Source organism: Phacochoerus africanus, chromosome X (assembly GCF_016906955.1).
Source record: "Phacochoerus africanus isolate WHEZ1 chromosome X, ROS_Pafr_v1, whole genome shotgun sequence".
NCBI classification, from domain to species: Eukaryota; Metazoa; Chordata; class Mammalia; order Artiodactyla; family Suidae; genus Phacochoerus; species Phacochoerus africanus.
In genome coordinates, this window is record NC_062560.1 from 34,189,219 (window position 1) to 34,209,694 (window position 20,476).

The 20,476-nt window shown below is 36.8% G+C and overlaps 1 protein-coding gene across 1 annotated transcript in view; it reads left to right on the plus strand.

The window, feature by feature from the left end:
• CFAP47 (cilia and flagella associated protein 47) overlaps positions 1 to 20,476 on the plus strand; it is a 443,526-nt gene that overhangs the window by 120,439 nt on the left and 302,611 nt on the right. The window contains exon 27 of the mRNA XM_047764176.1: positions 16,879 to 16,979. Within this exon, the coding sequence (XP_047620132.1) occupies positions 16,879 to 16,979 (101 nt within the window). The remainder of the gene's footprint in view (positions 1 to 16,878; positions 16,980 to 20,476) is intronic.

Below are 20,476 nucleotides of genomic sequence, written 5' to 3' on the forward strand. Positions count from 1 at the left end.
AGCCTGAGAACCTCCATAAGCCGTGGGTGTGGCCCTAAAAAGCAAAAAAAAAAAAAAATCAGTAAGAAATGACCAGAGGCTTTTCGGTTCACTCTCTTTGAAGGAGACTTAAAGCCTATAACAAGGGCAGCCAGTCATTCCCTACCACCCAAAACTTGGGCTTCCAATGTATTTTATTGCCTTTGTTAATGAAAAGGCTTCTTGTTTCATCAGTAGATTTTTTTTCTCATTCATTCATTCATTGAGTATTTACAAAGTGGCAGCACACCTGACATTTTTCTGGCTCTGAGGTCAGAACAAAGCTCCTGCTCTCCTGGAGTTTCCATTGTAACAGAGGAGACAAAAATTGATAAATGATACCACAATTTAATAAGGAAATTATATGAGTTTAATGAGATAGAGGGGAAGGGATACCTCCATGGATCAGATAGATAAGGCATCTCTGAGGATGTGATATTTGATGAGATGGTGATAGGAAATTGAATGAGGAAATACATACACAGTACTTGGAACAGTCCCTGTGGTAGTATGTTGCAGTAACTGAGTAAATGTTCTAGACTGGGCATTGATTTTAAAATCAGTGTTCTAGATTTCCAGAATTGTCTCAGTAGCTACTACAGAGATATGAGAGTAATTGGATTTCTACTCTTAAGAGTGATTGGATTCACCCTGGGGTAGAAGATAAATCCTCATACAGACATAGAGTTTTGGGCTGGAGGGGAAAAAGAAATGGGCAGGAATTCAGTTCTCATGAGGGTGAGGAATTCTTTGGATAATCTTTACATTACGTACAAATCACTTATTTGTGTTACAGAAGTATTTGTTTCCATGGTTGAAAATGTCTTATCTGAGAATTCAGACAGAGATCAAATGGATTAAGAGGTGCCAGAATGAGGTTATTCTCTCTTTTATACTGTGGCCTTCACTCCAGATTGAGAAGGGAATATTATACCCTGAAGGAACTTGTAATTATGAGAATTAAGTGTTACCACTTGCTCTTGTTTTATAAGTTCACTGACTGATACTTTACCTAGATCATGCAAAGAATGAAAGTTGATGGCTTTGGGTGATTAATTTTATCAAAATCTAAGGAATGCTAAAAGCAATTAAGTATTTTCCTATGATTTAATCCCAAATATAGGGTGTTTACTTTTGTAAAATTGTTCCTCAAGGGAAGGTTCTTACCTCCTTACAGAAGGAATTAAAAAACAAACTAGAAATTGAGATAGTAAAGTGAGGATTTATTTAAGTGAGAAATACACCTCTTAAAGAGAGGCAGGCAGAGAGGTGAGCAACTACCCTGCTCTTTGGTACACAGGCTATGAGGGACCTACAGTTGCATAAACAGGGTATTCATTGGGAAGGAGAGGTTTAGGGGTTGTGTTCGCTAATTTTGATTCCAGCTCTACCTTCCTGAAGGGAAGAGGGATTTTTGTCCTTACTTAGCCTTGATCAGAAGTGTCATGGGGTCCATGCATGATGGGTACTTCTGATCTGCATAGCTAATTTTATTACAATTTTATTGTAATGAGGGCATGATGAGCAACAGGTTACATCCAGACACTGGAGATTCCTGCCCTTTCCCACCTTTCTTTGTCTGCCTCCAGGACACTTATCACCTCAAAGTGTATGGTTTTCTGTTTGTCTGGAAGTTCCTGCTTTTCTTTGTCTGTCCATGGACCCTGCTGTTTACATGTTTTCTTGCCACCTGGCCCCACGCCCCCCTTTCTCTGCTCATACCTAGCTATCTATCTGCCATAACAAAACCAAGAGTTAATTTCAACTATTGGTTTCGGATAACCAGGAGGCTAACCTGAGTTAGCAGGGCCTCATTGTTAAAAATATCAAACAGTAATTGAGAATTCATTAGGAAAATGGCATGTTAGAATTCTGATTTTCTCCATAAATCTTTTTAATCCCCCAGATATTCAGTACATAGCCATTATATTCCAAACTGATTGTATCTTCCATAGGTTTTTAGTACCCAAATTGAATGTAACTTTAGAGCAAAAGAAAACATTTTTATCTATTCTTTAAGAGAGCTAAACTCAGTCATTGAAAAATTAAAATGTAAGCCAAATAAAAGAAATCCCACTGATTTATTTATTAAATAGGTATAGGGGAGGGCTGTTCAGATGTCAGCTGTTTTCTCTTTCTAGAGCAGTGGTTCTTAGGGCTGGACACTGGACTCACCTGGAGAGTTTTTAAAACTACCAATGCCTCAGTCCAACCCAGAGACTATGATATAGTTTGTCTGGAGGATGATCTAGGCGTTGCAAATTCTGAAAGGTCCCCATGTGATTCTAATGGGAGGCCAAAGTTGAGAAGCCTCGTTCTAGATTCTCAAACTTTACCCTGCATTTGACGCATTTGGAGGATTTTTTAAAAATGGCTTCTGAGCCCTGTCCCCAGAGTTCCTGATTCAGTTAAGTTGGGTGGGACCTGCAAATTGCGTGTCTACCAAGTTCCCATTTGATGCTGAAGTTGCTAGTCTGGGGACAGACACTGAAGTTGTTTGAAAGGCAGAGTTTCAGATCCGCTCCAGATCTAAGGAATCAGCATATATGTTTACAACAACCCTAGGCGGTTCATGTGAACAGTAAAGTTTGTGAAGCACTGGGCTTAAAAAAATGAATAAGGGAAAATGCCGTCTAGAAAGCTTAGGTTAAACAGTGGAACACCTAAACATTTGGCAGGGAATAGCATTGCCACTAGAAAATGGTGTTGCTTTGAGAACCTTTAGACCATAAACACCCATCTTTCTTTTAGAGTAAATTTGGTTTGTTTGCTAATACATTATCTAACTTAATCTGTTTGAGACATGTATACGACAAAGTATAATCTCAGATTTATACCAGAGGAAACTGAAGTACTACTATGTTAATTATCTTTTGGATCCTCACCTAGTTATAGAATGAGAGAATCTACATTTGAGATCAAGTCTTACTATGTCTATCACACTACTTTGCTTCCCTTTAACTTTTCAAGTGCTAGGATATTATTGCTAAAACATGGTCAACTGGGTAAGAAAATGGAATTCTTTTTGAGTTATAATATGTCATATGGTGGTATATAATTGATTATTTGAATAGGAAGATTTTGATGTTTTAATACAAGTTAAACTACATGTTATGTTCTAAATGAGAGGCCAGTTAGAAATGTGCAATAAGAATAGCACAGGGATATTTGGTAGTTGAGGTTGAACTGAAATCAGGGCTGCTGATTAGCTGGCATACAGTGTATATCTTCACCAATGGATACAATCTTAAAATGTTTCTTGGCTGGTTGGTACTCATGCCTTGAGTCTGACCTGCCCTGACAACTCCTTCTGGACCTGGGACCCACTCAAGAGTTAGTAACTGAAAGTCTAAATGCTGCCACAGCCAGGAGTTCTGAGGATCCTATACTGTTTTGTTTTGGGTCGTCATTAGCCTGACAGTAGTGATGCCATTGGCTAGGTAGGAATGCTAGGGGCACTCACCTGGTCCCTTACTGTATGTGGCAGCTGCTATAGACATTTTCACTTTCAAAGCCAGTATTATGGCTGGATTTGCCTTTGTGGCTCCTGTTATGGTCCCAAGATATACCTCAGCGATAGCCATCAGGGAACTTAGAAAAAACACGGTTTATTACTCAGAGGTACTGGAGGGTACTAGCATGCCTAAGGCTATCCTGTGAGCTGACAGTGCAGGGTGGAGGTGGAGAACAAGTGAGCACAGATCTGGATTCTACTTTTTGGAGGGTCTAGGGTGAGGTGCCTAGGGTTTTACAGCTTCACTCTTTATTCATGAATTTGAAACATAAGGGTTGGAATTAAAGCTCAGGAAGGGAAAAACAACAGTCAGTTTGGTCAGTTATCTAGGTCAACCAGAGTTTTCTAAAAAGGAAAATTAATGGGTAAGCTGGCCTGGGTCTTCGTCTATTGTGTAGCTGCCAGTGTGTTTATTTGAATGTCTTTGAAGTGGAGGACTTGGCAACCAAAAGTTTAATGTCAGGTACTTAGATTATAATCTGGAAAGCTCATTGTCAGGCCCCCTTACACTAATATTGATAAACACCTCCCTTTTAGAGTATAGGATTCATTGATATTCAAAGATGCATATTTTAAATATCATCCTTTTTTTATATGAAATGTGGTTGTCTTTCAAAAAATATAGTTAACATAGTTATAGGACATCAGGAGCAGAGGTCTTGCACATTTGTCATTGCCTGGAGTTCAGAAGCTTCTGTGTCCTTAGATGTAAAGCTGCCATGGAAGTGTCTGCTCTATGAATTCCTTGGCACAGGAACTCCTGGGTAGTGTCTGATTTAGTTGCTCACTCGAAGTCAATACGAACTTACTGTTTTTTTTAATCATGAACAAGATAACGTTTAGCAGAATTCTTGGCCCTTTCTTAAACAAAGCTAGTAACAGTCTTGTTTTGTTTTGCAAATTACTGATAAGGTACTGGGATATATGTATCTTCTGACATTACATAAAACAAGTGCAATAAGGACTTTACATATACAGATGTATTAATAAGAGTTTAAATGATAAATTATAATTTCTCCCTTATTCATTGATATACATTGTCATTCCATTCTGACACTAAGGATGAAGCACATAGTCTTAATTACAAATGTGCTATACATTTTGCTGGTAGAGAAATAGATTTTAAAATAAATAGATCTGTTGTTTAAAACTGAGAATGTACAGCTCTTATTTATATCAACTCTATTTCTATATACAGTAGAGTTTTATCAACCTTGTTATGGATTAAAAACATTTTTGATGCATAATAAAACTAGTTATGCTTACCTCATTAAACTAATAGGGCATTGACAGTAACTTAATTGAAATTATGTATTTTTGAAAGCAGTCAGTATAATAAGGAAATGAATAATGAAAGCCGATTCTAATTATTGTTTACTCAGTACATAATTTGGTATTTGTGAAGGGTGTCTTGGCAACTTTGAGTATGTTTCTAGTATTTTTAAAAGTGTTTTTATCATGCCTCTTCCAGAGACCTTACTGTTTTTGAAAGGGTAGAAACTTTCATTATATAAAGGAGACCAGAAGAAAATGAATCAGACCCAGAGGCATGAGGAGCATTAATACATTCAGGTTGGCAAGGCCACCTTAGTAACTGTTGTGAATTAATATCTGCACTTTATGTGCTTTTCTGGGATATTTGAATATTTAAAATAAGGGTGTAGATGTATGTTTAAACATTTTTAAATATTTATGAGTCAGAAAAATGAGTCAGGAACCTCTCAAGGATACTACCAGAGAGCGAGAAGCTACTTTTGAGGTATTCAAAGCAGCATTTCGGACATGTTCATCCTTTGGAGATTCCATTCTTAGCATGAACCTGCTGCACAGGGAAAATGAACCACCTAGAGTTTTAGCATTGTGGCTACCGAAAGGCAGGTGACTGGAAATCTCGAGAGGATTTTAGTAATCATCTAATAGATGTGACTGAAGGCAATGTAGAAGTATTGCCCTGAAACATTATTGGTTGTGTTTTGGGGGGCTAGATTATGCATGGCACAATGTATTGGTTTAAATTCTTTAGTCATTAGTTTTCTATAACTACCGCCTTCTGTAATTTGAGATAGTTCATGTTAGGTGATCTTCAAACTCATGCTTTTTATGCTTATAGAGGGTATTACTAGAAAGAAAAATTATGTACTTCCCCCAAGTTAAAAAGAAAGGCAGAATATGATACAACTAATTGAAATGGTTTATTTTTATTTTTTTTTATTTTCTCTTTCTGCCTTTTCTAGGCCCGCACCCCCGGCATATGGAGATTCCCATGATAGGGGTCTAATCAGAGCTGTAGCCACAGGCCTACGCCACAGCCACAGCAACTCGGGATCCGAGCCGTGTCTGTGGCCTCCACCACAGCTCACGGCAACGCCAGATCCTTAACCCCTTGAGCGAGGCCAGGGATCAAACTTGCAACCTCATGGTTCCTGGTCGGATTCGTTAACCACTGAGCCACAACGGGAACTCCTTATTTTTTAAATTTATTTTATTTTATTTTATTTTGAAATGTTTTTGTTTACAAATTTCTCTTCAACTTGAAGCTAATGGTATTGTTTCTATTCATTTAATTACTTTTATTCAATTTATTGAACTATCTTAATATCCTCAATTTTATATAATGTTACTATTCTAGTTTCTTTGATCTTTACCTGTAGCCTGAACATTTTCAGTATTCTAACCATATACAAACTACTATAAAAATGCTTTAGTAGTAGTGGTTCAGAATTTCTGGAGACAGCTTAAAATTCATCATTTAAATACATTTTATTTTAAATACATTTTATTTAAAGATAAATGTCTTTATAGTGAATTTTGAAGGGTGCTGTCATGCCCTTACTTTCAACGTAAAAGCATTGTCTGCTTGCATTCATTTGGTTCCCATTTGATGCAACCATAACTTTAAGTACAATACTGTATCACCTTGGTCATTAGGTATTCATGTATAGTTATTGCAGAAGATGTGTGATAAGTGATATATACAGTGAGTTCACACTAATAAATCAAAGCTGGGTATGAGGAAATTTGACTAAGAAGTACATTTCACATTTATAGTCAATAGAATTCCAAGAAGAGCCTCCAGATTCGATGCTCTCCAAAGGGCTTCACAGATATAGAGGGAATACGAAGTCCTTGACTGGCCACTCAGTTTCTCCTTACTTAAATGGGACTGCTTAAATAATGTACTGACCTACATGTATCTCCTGGGTCATAAAACACACCGAGATCAAAGTGCATTGATCAAAATGAGAAGACATGAGACTACTTCTTAGTGCCCCATTCAAGGCAGGATTTGGTGCTCAACCATGTGGAGTGAGATCGGCAGACTGCCTCCATTCGTCAATTGCTACGGGATCAGCCTTAACTACTGGGTACCACTTGGCCTGAAGTTACACCCCACTAGGCAAGCTGGCATCCACTGACTGGTTGAGGCAGGTTTAGAGGACCAGGCATTTCAGCATAAGGCTAGAAACTCTGAAGGCCAATCCAGATCTCAAAGCCCAGTTGGCCAAGGCCTCCTCAGGCCTGCATAGCTGCTCTTTGTTGTCCCGTTCTCCACATCCTACAGCTCTGCCCCTTCTTCTTGCTCTCTTCTCCAGTCTGCTTCCTTCCCCTTCTTTACTGATATTAATCCTAATAAATCTCTTAGAACCTAGATTGTCTTCTTCCCGCAAACCTGACCTATGATGGAGATTGGCTGTAATGCTTGTCAGGATCTGATGATGGCTATGAAGTCATCTTTTCTTTTACTTCCAATGGATCTTGAATGAAGATGTCAGTCACTCCCATCCATCCATCTGCCCATGTATACAGTCAAAGCTCCCAAGCATTTTTTTATGTGCTGTGTGCTGGTCTTTGCCTTTAAAAGTTTTAGCTCGCTGAATGAAATAAGATATTTACGTGTAAGGTGACTATGAAAACACAAAGACCAGAAGTAGAGAGACCAATAAATAAGCCGTCCCAGATCGATGCTGTGAAGATGTACAGAACTAAAGTGATTGTAGTTACAATGAAAAGAAAGTGATGAATGGAAATGAATCATTTTGATTGAATAAATAAATATAGGGACATGGTAACTGATGGCACTGTCAGACTTCAACAAATCTTTAAAATGAAAGAGAATTAAAAAGTAGCATATATGAATGTCAATTAGGTGCTAGGCCTTCATAAATCAATCTTGGTAGCTGACTGTACTTTATTTTGTGTAATTGAATTTTTAAACTTTTATTTGTTAATAAAATATCCCATATCCTACTTATTTCCCAGATATAGCCCTTGTAGTCATAAGAAAACTCCAAACCTTATCTATCAATATATTGAAATGGCCATGGAAATTTATTATATATTATACTTCCTTTGATGCCTCTTTCCTCCCATGCTTATTCCTTATTCTCTTGACAACTGCTTACCTCAGGGTTATTATATTTTAAGGGTTTTATTTTCTGATTTTCAAATCCAGCAACAGATGTTTGTCCTGTGATCTTAATAACATATTCCCTGTGATGGTGAGAGTCAGTCTCCAACTGCATTTTGTAGCTGGCACATGGATGTTTGTAGATACTGGAATTTGATCTTTTCCGGAGTCATGCTGGACATAATGTTTTCCTATTACTTTTGGATAAGCATCAGTGGCAGGAAATTCAATTCATTTCTTCCATGCTGAAAGCATGGGAGTTCAGGATTCTGCTTTAGGGTTTGACACAACACCTGTTTTTCGTGCACTCTAAAAGAACTTTATCTGTTTTGCCTGAACTAATGGGTTACTGGTGTGGTCTATTTTAGACTATGTTCAAGCTGAAGAGCGATGGTTTCATACTTTTTGAGTACTGCACATTTAAACCATTTACTGGACCTTCTATGTGACAGTACTTATTTTCACTCCAGTTTTGGAGAAAACGTATTACCAAAAGTTACTCTAAATTGAGTAACGTTTTTATTATTATTATTATTATAGTTGATTTATAATGTTGTACCATAAATTTAGTAATTTTTTAGAGTAAAATTTTTCTTTATTAACTATTAGAGCGCATACTGACACCTGTAAATTTATTTTTAAAAACAGGTGTGAGAGCCTGCTGCCTATAAATCAGGAACCATTTTCATAAATTATGGAAACCTATGTGTAGTTTTACTGTTCCAAGTCTCTTAAGGATATTGAGGAGATACTTGGATGAATTGTATTTACTCCTTTTGGAAAGGAATAAAACAGTGCAATTCAAACGAAAATTTTCTATTTTCCTGTCATTGGACTTAAACCCTATGGGAATATTCTGAAAAGAGTTCATCTAACTTTGGAATATTAAATGAGAGAAGAGGGTTTTATGTTGTACTTAGTACATTGTAGTTCTTGGTTAGTTCACTTTTTCCCTTCCCTCTTAAACAGGGACTACTGGACTACTTCTCTATTTCCAGGACTCTTCAGCTGATCCCCCTCTCTGCAACCAAATTCCCTATGAAAGCAATGCTGTACCATCTCCCTCCCAAGGCCCTGTGGTCCTTTTATCATATCTTAGTTGATTGGTAATAAATTTCCCTTTGCCTAGGTGTTAATATTTCACCTCCAAGCTTCTAATTTAAAATCAACAAATGTTCTTCTGGATTACATTCTTCTAACCAATGAGAACACATATTTTATTGTTGGAAAATGATTTTTCACAAGGAATTTTATTAGGGGAAGTTCCATCAAGACACAGAGATGGCCTCCAATTCTGACAAATGCTCATCCTAGTCTGTTACTCTTTGTTTTTAAAAACCCCTTCCTTAGAATAGATTAATTCCAGATATTTCAAATCATAAATATCTCCTCTGTTAGGTTCATTAAATATATATATATATATCTCAAGTCTTCTAAGAGGTAAAATGAAAACCTAAAAAATTACCTTCTTTGTGTTTTAGCTAGATCATGGCTGTCTTCTAAAGTATTCTGGGAATGATTTAATGAAAATAAGCTAATTGTTTTGTATAAGTTCATGTCGTTATAGAGGGAGACAGAGTCTGGTTCTATTAGGTTGCAAATGTTGACCTATTTGCTGTATCTAATAGTTAGAGCTTTGGCTCTAAGTTTTTTGGAATTAACCATTAAGTGTATAAGGAAGCCAGTGGCAAAGCAGCTAATGTTTCACCCAACTTAAAAATAAGTTTTTAACTCAGCATTATTAAGCATTATTGCATTAATGGCACTATAGAGCAATCCACTTTATTTAGCAGTTTTTACTTTTTGCGGAGTTACATTACTGAGTTAAAGTGATCTGTATTTCTTTCTGATTCAAGTTTTTTTCCTGTGTATTTTTGCAATGTGATAAATTTATATACCTTTGTGAAAACATAAATAAACATAGTTTATACGTTAATAGTGTCTATATCTATGCATAACACAAATATCTATGCATAACACAGCTATGTCCATATTTAAATATATATGTTTAATTTTTCTGAACAAACGTATTTCAGTGGTGGTAAATTTTGCTTTTTGCCACAACTCTTCCCTGGAAACCCCATTTTAAACTCTATTAACAACTATAGTTATTTTCCCATAAGAACCCTGAATTATAAATGAAACGTATTAATATACATGAATCAAAGTTAATGATTTTAAATTGTGAACATAGGCCCTAAAGAGAGACTTTGAGATTTCATGAGTTGTTTACCTCAGTTATGGGATTATTTCCAGATTATTGGGCAGACTAAAAATGAGATGACTTGTAAAAAGAATCAATATATGTTTAGAATATTGTGAAATGGACATGTATTTCTAGACTTGATGAATATTTATGGATTTTTCATGTGCCTAAAGAATTCTCTGCCTTTATCTGCTGTGATACAGATCAGTGGGATACATTCATATATGAAACATGCTTCTGTGGATTTATGCACATTTAGATCAAACCTAAAATATCTTTTAGGTCGCTCGATTGGTTAATAGCGCATATTTGCTCAAATTATTAATGTTCATATTGTTAATGTTCATATTATTAATGTTCACTATTGTTCTAACAGTGTTCTAATAGTGTCTTGATGGGCTGCAGATAATATATATTGTGGGTTATTGCAGTTCCTAGAAGAACAGCGTAACTACTCGTTTTCCCTCCATTTAAGAAAGGATATTGAAAAATAATTAAGCGAGAATCATATTATCATCAGGAATCTTTTTAGTCTGTCTTGAGCTATTAAAAATGAATCAATCAAAACTCTTTTAACTTTATACCTGATTTACAAAGTGACGTACAATGTCCTCACTTGTGATAGGTTCTTCTGCCTAGCAACATCATGGATAAGCTAGACTGTTATAAGTATACACTGCAGCACAGGACTAAGTCCAGATGACCTAACATAAAAGTGCTAGCTATAGTAAGCATTAGATATTTAAACATACATGTCAGCCTTTGTGTGTGTGTAAGTAAAGTTACATGTGAATTTCTTTTTTTTCTTTTCTTTTTTTTGCTCTTTAGGGCCACACCCGTGGCATGTAGAGATTCCCAGGCTAGGGGTCTCATTGGAGCTACAGTTGCCGACCTGTACCACAGCCGTAGCAACACCAGATCTGAGCCATGTCTGCAACCTACACCACAGCTCAACAGCAACACCGGATCCCTAACCCAGTGAGCGAGGCCAGGGATCAAACCTGCAAGCTCATAATTCCTAGTCTGATTCATTTGCCCTGCGCCATGACGGGAACGCCACATACGAATTTCTTTTGCTAGCCATTATTGAATTGAGAAATACTGTGAATAGGTATGGCTAAGCTGCTATGGAAAGGTTGTTCTAAAGATGTTTCTTTTGTGTAATAAATTCTCCGAAAGCAAATATAGTCACCCAAATTCATTCCGTTATTTGAAAGTGTTTATTTAAATGCTGTAAGAATAGCAATAAGCACTATTTTTCATGGTGATGTTGGTGATAGTGGGTTTTAAAATGACAAGAATTTTCAAAGGGCTGACCCAGATACTTTCTTCTATTTCTTGCTTTATTCAGTCCTATAAATAGAAATCTTGATCATTAATCCAAAACCATGTTAGCTGTAAACTCTCCTTTTAACCTTTTGTAGCCATTGCCAGTTTTTCTAATATGTAATTTTATAGTTTTTTAGCTGACTCGTACAGAAAGATTTTGATAGACAGCTTTATTATGACTAAAGATACATGCTTCCAAAATCACCCTGCAACCCTGCCCCTTCTTGCTCTGCTCATCTCTCGGTGAATTAAAACCATGTTCAGTAGAGCTACTGTTAGAATGTAAGATATGCCTATAAATAGTATAGATGGGAACAGATCCTCAGTTAAGATGAGAAAGATATAAATAATATCATAATATTTCTCATGGTGTTTGACATTTTGTTGACAGACCATCACGGTACTTCATATGCTACTGGAAAGTGATAAAATACTATAATTACCGGGACATTTATCACAGAGATTTAACGCGGAGCTTCAGTGTTTCATTTCTGAAGTGATTTGGGCTGACAAGCCTAAGAGTCTCTTATCTGCACTATTGATGGGCCAGTATTAGAGATGTGTAATTAGAGTATTAATTAGTCACCAGCCAACGACCAGAGAAATGAATGATGAGACTTTCCACACCTTATTTAATGGATTAATGTGGTCACTATGCCATTCAGTATCAAAATTGTGATTTGTAAAAATATAATTTGCATTTTATTGGTTATTCTCTGCTGTAGACATAAAAATTCTTATTTGACTTACTTTTCTTTTTCTTTGGCTGCCCTATGGCATATGGAATTCCCAAGGCCAGCGACCGGGTCTGTACTTTTCTTTTTTAATTTAGATTTGTTGTTGTTACCTTCTCTAGCTTGTAGTGGCTTCCTTCCTAGAATCCAGTAGTGTGGAGAATAATGAAATAGGACTAAGGCAGTAATGCCAGATTGTGCATGGAGAAAGGTATATAGTGTGGGGGATGTGTGTGTGTGTGTGTGTGTGTGTGTGTGTACATGTGCATGTACTTGGTATGTATACATTAGATTGCAGGAGACAGATAGACCAGGCCAATTTTAAGAATTTACCAGTATCATAGCTTAAAAATTAGGAATAGTGACAATTTCATTTCGGTCAGCATAATATTTAAAGATACTTTTATGATACATACAGATTTGGTAAAACTCAAATGATTCCAGTGACACCATAGGAATAGCTCGTTACCCTTCTAGCATCCAGAGGCATCCTTTTTGTAGTAACAGAAAATAAAGATGAGTCCAAAACTACATCATGAGAATATTGAAATAAAAGTGAATGAGAGTTTCTTTATGATCCTGAGACTTGAGTCAGTTTTGATTCATTCCAGAAAGATAAATCAGTGAAAACTCTGGAACTTTATGACTCTACTGTCATATATTTATTTTCTTATTTTCTCCTAATTGATTCTTAAAAGCACTTGCACCAAACAACATGAAGTTGTATAGTAGGCTAATAGCATATAGAGATATTTTGTAAATAACATTACAAAGCAGGGTGATAGTAATGAAGCTATATTGGAGTAAGGAAATGACACTATACTGTAAATTGAATCCACAGGCAGAAAAGATGAGAACCAGAAATGGTAATGAAATCTAATATTAAAAACTATATAGATTTTTCCTTTCTTCTCCTAACATCCTTTAGAAGACATTAGATTATATAAAACAACAATTACAACACTAGATTGTTGGGTTTGTAACACATAAAGATGTACTTCGATGTGACAATAAAGAAAAGGAATGGAGCTATATTGGAACAACATTTCATAACATAGTGGAATTGAGTTAGAATAAATCTGGAGTAGATGCTAAATTGAGTTGCATGTTATAATCCTGAGAACAGCCAATAAGAAAATAACTTAAAAGTGCAGTTAAAAATCATTGAAGAATTAACATGGTATGCTAGAAAGAATCCACTTAACATAGAATAAGGCAATAAAGAAGAGGTGCAAAAGAAAAAAATATGAAGCATACAGAAAACAAAATAGCATATATAAATCCAAAAATATATGTAATAACCCTATCTATGGGATTAATCCAGTCAAAAGGCAGAAATTGTTAGGCATAGTGAATCCATAAATAATACCATTGTTCTCTGATAAGATACCGTAAAAATGCCTTATTTTCCCAGAAATGGTTTTAAATGTAGTGTGTTAGTATTACCAACTGCAAGTTCCTTTTCTTTTTAAATGAATTATTAATAGTAATGAAATCAGTGTATAAAATGTCCATATTCCCATTCTATATAACTTGTATGATTTCTGTGTCATGAGTTCCATAGAAGAATGTGGTCAAGTGAGTTTTGTATATGTTAGTTATTCTTTACTCTGTGGATCTTCTGAAATCACCTCTTATCACATCTGACAAACTAGTTTTATAAGAAAAAATTAGTATATTTATTCCCATTTCATTCACATAATAAAGGTTTATTTCACCTTTATTTTCCTTAGTTCTGTACCATTTTATAAATATTTCAAGTGATAGTGCTTCTTTTGTTTGTTCATCTGGTAGTTGTCTTGGGTAGGGATGTCCACCAGTTAACTTTTAGGTGAGGACTTAGGGACATGTGATGGATTAAGGAGGTGCTCTCAGGAAAAAGCAAGGAGGTAAGGGAAGCAGAACTGGGACTCAGCCATCCCAAATAAATGTGAAATTTAAGTCTCAACCTCAGCTTGCTCCCCAAGGGTTCTCTGGAGATGAAGTTACCATTGCACAGTTTTTGTCTTATTTGAAGCAAAGTTGCTGAGGTATCAAACTCCCACACCATACAGGTGTGGGCTGCAGGTTTGCTCTGGGTACCATAAACTCCCAAGGCAGCTGACGCTTTCAGCAGCTCCAGTAGCCCAGCAGTAATTCTCTGAAGAAGGTAACAGTTACCTCACCATGCTCACCCAGAGGATGCTAGCCCAGCACAAAGAATTATATCCTGGGGGATAAAGACTGAAGGGCAGAGAACCTACAGCATTTACTAGAATCACCTTTTTTTCTTTCCTCCTATAGTCACCATTAAAGAGAAATTAGTATTTTTCGTTGTAAGCTAGCAATAACGATGTTGTCGGTAGATAAACTATGTTATTTAATCTGAAAAATATTGCTAAACATAGTTGGTCAGTTAATAGACTTTTGGTTGCTTTGTTTCACATAAATATATAATATGTGGACATGATCATTCATCCTATCAAGGGATTTAAAAATTCATTTTAAGAGGGAAATCATGTGGAAAAAACAATTACATGTAAAAATACAACTTAATCCTGAACAGGGCAATCTAATGCATTAGCTTAGGATGATGGAGTTGAATGACTAGAATTTGTTGAACAAGACAGTGTTGAATCTGTATATTTTGTGTAATATTTTAACACACATTAATTGATAAAGAGAAAAATAATGCATTCCTTATTAGAAAATATCTTAGGAGTTCCCGTTGTGGTGCAGCAGAAACGAATATGACTAGTAACCATGAGACTGCGGGTTCTTGGCCTTGCTCAGTGGGTTAAGGATCCGGTGTTTCCGGGAGCTGTGGTGTAGGTCGCAGATGCAGCTCGGATCCCGCGTTGCTTTGGCTGTAGCATATACTGGCAGCTATAGCTCCAATTCGACCCCTAGCCTGGGAACTTCCATATGCTCTAGGTGAGGCCCTAAAAAAAAAAAGAAAGAAAATATCATAGGTAGAACCGAGGTGAAAATCAATTCATTTACATATAACATGTTTATTTTAATGTCCCTTGACAACTCATTATATTGCAGCTGCAGATTTTTTCTGATCTTATCCTGTTCTATATTTTACTTGCATCAACATGAATTATAACATTGGATTTTTTCGTTTTATCTTTGCCTGCCACCATAAGCTAAATAGAGGAGCTAATGTGATAACAGATTCAATAGTAAAATTTTCTCAATATGCTATAATGCGGAGCTGAAGCCAGTAAGGCAGTATCACAGTGGTATAGATATAAAATACAGCATTTCTATTAAAAAATCAGTTGTACAAGGACAGAGTTTGTCATATAAGTTAGGCCCAATGTAATCTAAGAGTGTTTTGTGGCTAGTAAAAATGGTTAGACAGTTTCACAAAGCTTTCATAAAATAGAGTGTGCAGGTTGTGGAAGGTAAACTACTCTCTATTAGTTGAATAACTTTTGCAGTATTGCTTTCAGTTCTCAGATACATGTAAAGAAGGACAAAAACAGAACAAATGGTCATCTAAAGAAGTCAGATAGAATGTGACATATTTGGAGTCCTTGCAGTTGAAAGTAGCCTTGAATGTTCTAAATGTTTGCAATCTGGAAAAGAGGGTTTAGAGAAGATATAGTATATTTATGTATGTATTTAGCCTTTTTTTTTTTTTTTTTTTTTTTTACTTTTTAGGACTGTGCCAGCAGCATATGTGTGGAAGTTCCCAGGCTAGGGGTCGAATCGGAGCTGTAGCTGCCGGCCGATGCCACAGCCACAGCAAGAAGGGATCTGAGCTGCATCTGCGACCCACACCACAGCACATGGTAACACCGGATCCTTAACCCACTGAGCGAAGCCAGGGGTTGAACCCGCATCCTCATGGATCCTAGTCAGGTTTGTTGCCACAGAGCCATGACGGGAACTGAATGGATTTAAATATGTGAAAAAAATGAAATAGAGTTTGTAAACTATAGATTTTTTTCTGTGTTGCTCTGAAACAGAATGTCTGAAGTTAAGGTTCTCCAGATATGAATTGGGTTGTCTCTGAGTCATGAGTATTATCCTGGTGGTATCTCCCTAGTAGTAACATCTGAGATACCATTTGTCACAAATTCTGTAGAAGGTAAGTTAACTCAGAGACTCCTTCAGCTCTAAAATTCCTTGAATCTGATTGCGAGCCTGCATAATTACAAGCTGCATTCTAGAGCACACTTGACAGTGAAATTTACCCTCTCTGTTAAAAGCTTTAAAAGTAAATATTATTCAACCATAAAAATAGATACAGCAAGGAGTTCTCATCGTGGCTCATTGGTAACGAACCCGACTAGTATCTGTGAGGACACAGGTTCAATCCCTTTCCCTGCTCAGTGGGTTAAGGATCTGGTGTTGCCATAAGCTGTGGTGTAGGTTGCAGACACAGCTTGGATCCAGTGTTGCTGTGGCTGTGATGTAGGATGACAGCTACAGCTCTGATTCGACGCCTAGCCTGAAAACTTCCATATGCTCCAGGTGCAGCCCTGAAAAAAGTAAAAAGATAAATAAAGAAAGAAATTATATACCATAGATGATTAAGAAAAACAGAGTAGGTGGAAAGAAAAATGATAAGTAATTCATGTCTTGATCATTAAAGGCATACAGGATTCTTAAAAATCTTTTATTTTATTTCCCACATCTGAACATTTTTATTGAAATGCAATGTTTTCATTTACAGGTTTTCACTTCCAGTTACTGCAACAGCAGAAAACTGCATTCTCACTATTTATTCGTATATGGCAATTCATCATGGTGAGCAAAACATTATTTTAAAGAATGGTAAGTTACACATGATTATTAATCAATATGTTCTTTTCATCCAAGGCCAACATCTAGAAATAGAGTAATTTTAAGATTAACAGATGTTTATTAAACTCCTACCATTATGAGGACCTTTGTTTAGCCCTGAGAGTGGAACATGGCAATGTCTCTTAATTGCAAAAGTTGACAGTCCAGTGAAAGATACATAAATAAATTAACACAAAGAAGATTGACTTAAGAGTTATCTATATGAGCCATTTGATGTCTTGGGAACGTGGAGGTGGTGCAGAGGTTAATGCTGATGGTGGAGGTTTTAATGACTTTATAGGAGAGATGACATTTGTGTAGAATTTGACAAATGATAGTCTTGAACAGAAGGATTTAGGCCAAAGGGCAGTATCGCTAAGGCGTGGGCGTGTTATGGGAGACATAAAGCAGACAGTTTAGGTATCAGGCCACACCGCTGCACCCTTTATTCCATAGTAGTGGGGACCTGCTGTGGATTTTGAGGGTTTTGATCAGTGATTTAGAAAGAGGCAATAGTTGAGATGTGAGGTAAATTCAAGTGGGAAAAAGAGTGATCAGTAGACAAGCTACGAGCTGCTGTAGGGGAAATGGTGAGAGAAGCTAAGAAGAATAGAAGAGAAGCTGCAGAGCAGGAAGAGATTTGAAATATAAGACACAGGAGGATGCTTAATGGAGTAAATTTCAGAGAAAGAGAACAACAGAGGTGGGGTTGGGGGGAATTCTCCCTGTAGATGGGCAAGACTTTAAAAGTTTTAGTGCTGAATTGGGGATGTTTTCTGTGTTGTGCTTTTTTAGTCATACCCATTGCACAACATCGACCCAGGCCTTTGCAATGACACCACCAGATCCTTAATCTGCTGTGCCACAAGAGAACGCCTCTTTTCTGTATTTTAAAGTTTCCTCCTCTTCTCCATTTGCTTCTTAAAGTGTTTACCACTCTTGTGAAACCTGTTCAATCCTATTGTGCCTCAGTCTCAGGGGATGGCTGCTTCTCTAACTTTTCAGAATAAATGGAGACTATCATTCAAGAACACTCTGCTTTTCCAAATACCAAGCACGCCTTTCAACCCATCATCTCCTGTCACAGAGCCAAGGAGACACAACTCTCTGCTCCTGCCTTGGGCCCTTCCTTTATCTGAATCTCATCCAGTGACCTTGCTTAATCAACTAACCTTGCTTCCTAATTACCCTTCAACTTCTGCCTCCCTCTCTTAGCTACTTTGGGTGAGTGTACAGGATGACAATAGGGAGGAAAGAAGAGACTATATCCCCTCATTGGACAGTCTCATTCCCAAAGCAGAGAAAGGGTGACTTTGGGCCATGCTTGCCTAATTTACCAATCAGATAAACCACTCAATTTCCCAGAGAGAGGAAGAAGAGTAGCAAAGGAAGCTAGGTTGTTAGATCTACTGAACTGCTGTCACTGTACTACTGAACAGCAGTTTACACTGTTGACTCCCCCGCCTCACCCTCTCTCCCCTTGTCAAACTCTCTCTGGGCTTCCACATATCCTACTTCCCTGGGTCTCATCTCACCTCTCTGATGGTTCCTTCTCAGCCCATATTTATTGCAAGTTTTATGCACATTCTCAAAATTTAAAAGATTTTTCTCATGAATCCTAATGTTATACTTTTATATTCTTCTAGTATACTGGGGTTGGAAGGAGAGTTCAGATAACACAAGAGAATAGAAAGAGCAGAGGTTGAAAAGTCACAGAACCTGGATGGAAATTCTACTTTGTGTTCTAACCTCACCATTTTGCCATAAGCTTTTATCTTTAATTCTTGAATCCTCAAATATTTATTATTAAAAATGGCATGGTGGGGGAGTAACATAATACTAACAATATCTGTTTATGAAAAAGGCTTTTGCGTGGTCTTATAGACTATAAATACCTGGAAAGGATTATTATTATTTCATTATTATTACTATTATAACTTATTTCTTTACCACTCTTATAGTTTTCATAATATCTCCCAATAATGAGGGGCCCGTGTACATAATACTGCTGTATCTTTAGAAGGAAAACAAAGAATAAAGTCTTTGTCTTTGAATGATGATTAAGACCCAGAATAGCCAAAGATTTCTGAAAAAGAAAAATGGAGCTGGAGGAATTAGGCTCCTGGACTTCAGACTATACTACAAAGCAACAGTCATCAAAACCACATGGTACTGGGACAAAGACAGAAATATAGATCAGTGGAACAGGATAGAATGCCCAGAATTAAACCCACACACCTACAGCCAACTCATCTATGACAAAGGAGGCAAGAATATACAATGGAGAAAAGACAGCCTGTTCAATAAGTGGTGCTGGGAAAACTGGACAGCTACATGGAAAAGAAGGAAATTAGAACACTCTCTAACACCACACACAAAAATACACTCAAAATGGATGAAAGACCTAGATATAAGACCAGACACTATACAACTCTTAGAGGAAAACACAGGCCAAACACTCTCTGGCATAAATGACAGCAACATTTTCTCAGATCCACCTCTTAGAATATTGACAGTAAAAACAAAAATAAGCAAATGAGACTTGAACTTCACAGTTTCTGCACAGCAAAGGAAACCCTAAACAACACGAAAAGACAACCCACAGAATGGAGAAAATCTTTGCAAATGAATCAACTGACAAGGGATTCATCTCCAAAATTTATAAACACGTCCTACAGCTCAATACCAAAAAAACAAACAACCCCATCAAAAAATGGGCAGAAGATCTAAACAGACAACTCTCCCAAGAAGACATATGGATGGCCAAAAAATACATGAAAAGATGTTCAACATCACTCATTATTAGAGAAATGCAAATCAAACCTCTATGAGGTACCACCTTACACCAGCCAGAATGTCCATCATCAAAAAGTCTACAAACAATAAGAGCTGGAGAGGGTGTGGAGAAAAAGGAACCCTATTACACTGTTGATAGGATTGTAAATGGGTGCAAGCACTGTGAAAAACAGGATGGAGAGTCCTCAGAAAACTAAAAACAAAACTACCATTTGATTCAGCAGTCCCATTCCTGGGCATCTATCCAAAGAAAACCATGCCTCAAAAAGACACATGTACTCCAGTGTTCATTGCAGCACTATTTTCAATAGCCAAGGCATGGAAGCAACCTAAATGTCCATTGACAGAGGAGTGGATCAAGAAGAGATGGTACATATACACAATGGAATATTACTCAGCCATTAAAAGGAATGAAATACCGGCATTTTTAGCAACATGGCTGGACCTAGATATTATCATGCTAAGTGAAGTCAGCCATACAATGAGACACCAACATCAAATGCTTTCACTGACATGTGGAATCTGAAAAAAAAGGACACAGTGAAATTCTTTGCAGAACAGACTTTGAAGAAACTTACGGTTTCCAAAGGAGACATTTCAGGGAATGGGAGGATGTGCTGGGGTTGTGGGATGGAAATCCTATAAAATTGGATTGTGATGATCATTAAAAAATTTTTTTAAAAAGACATCAA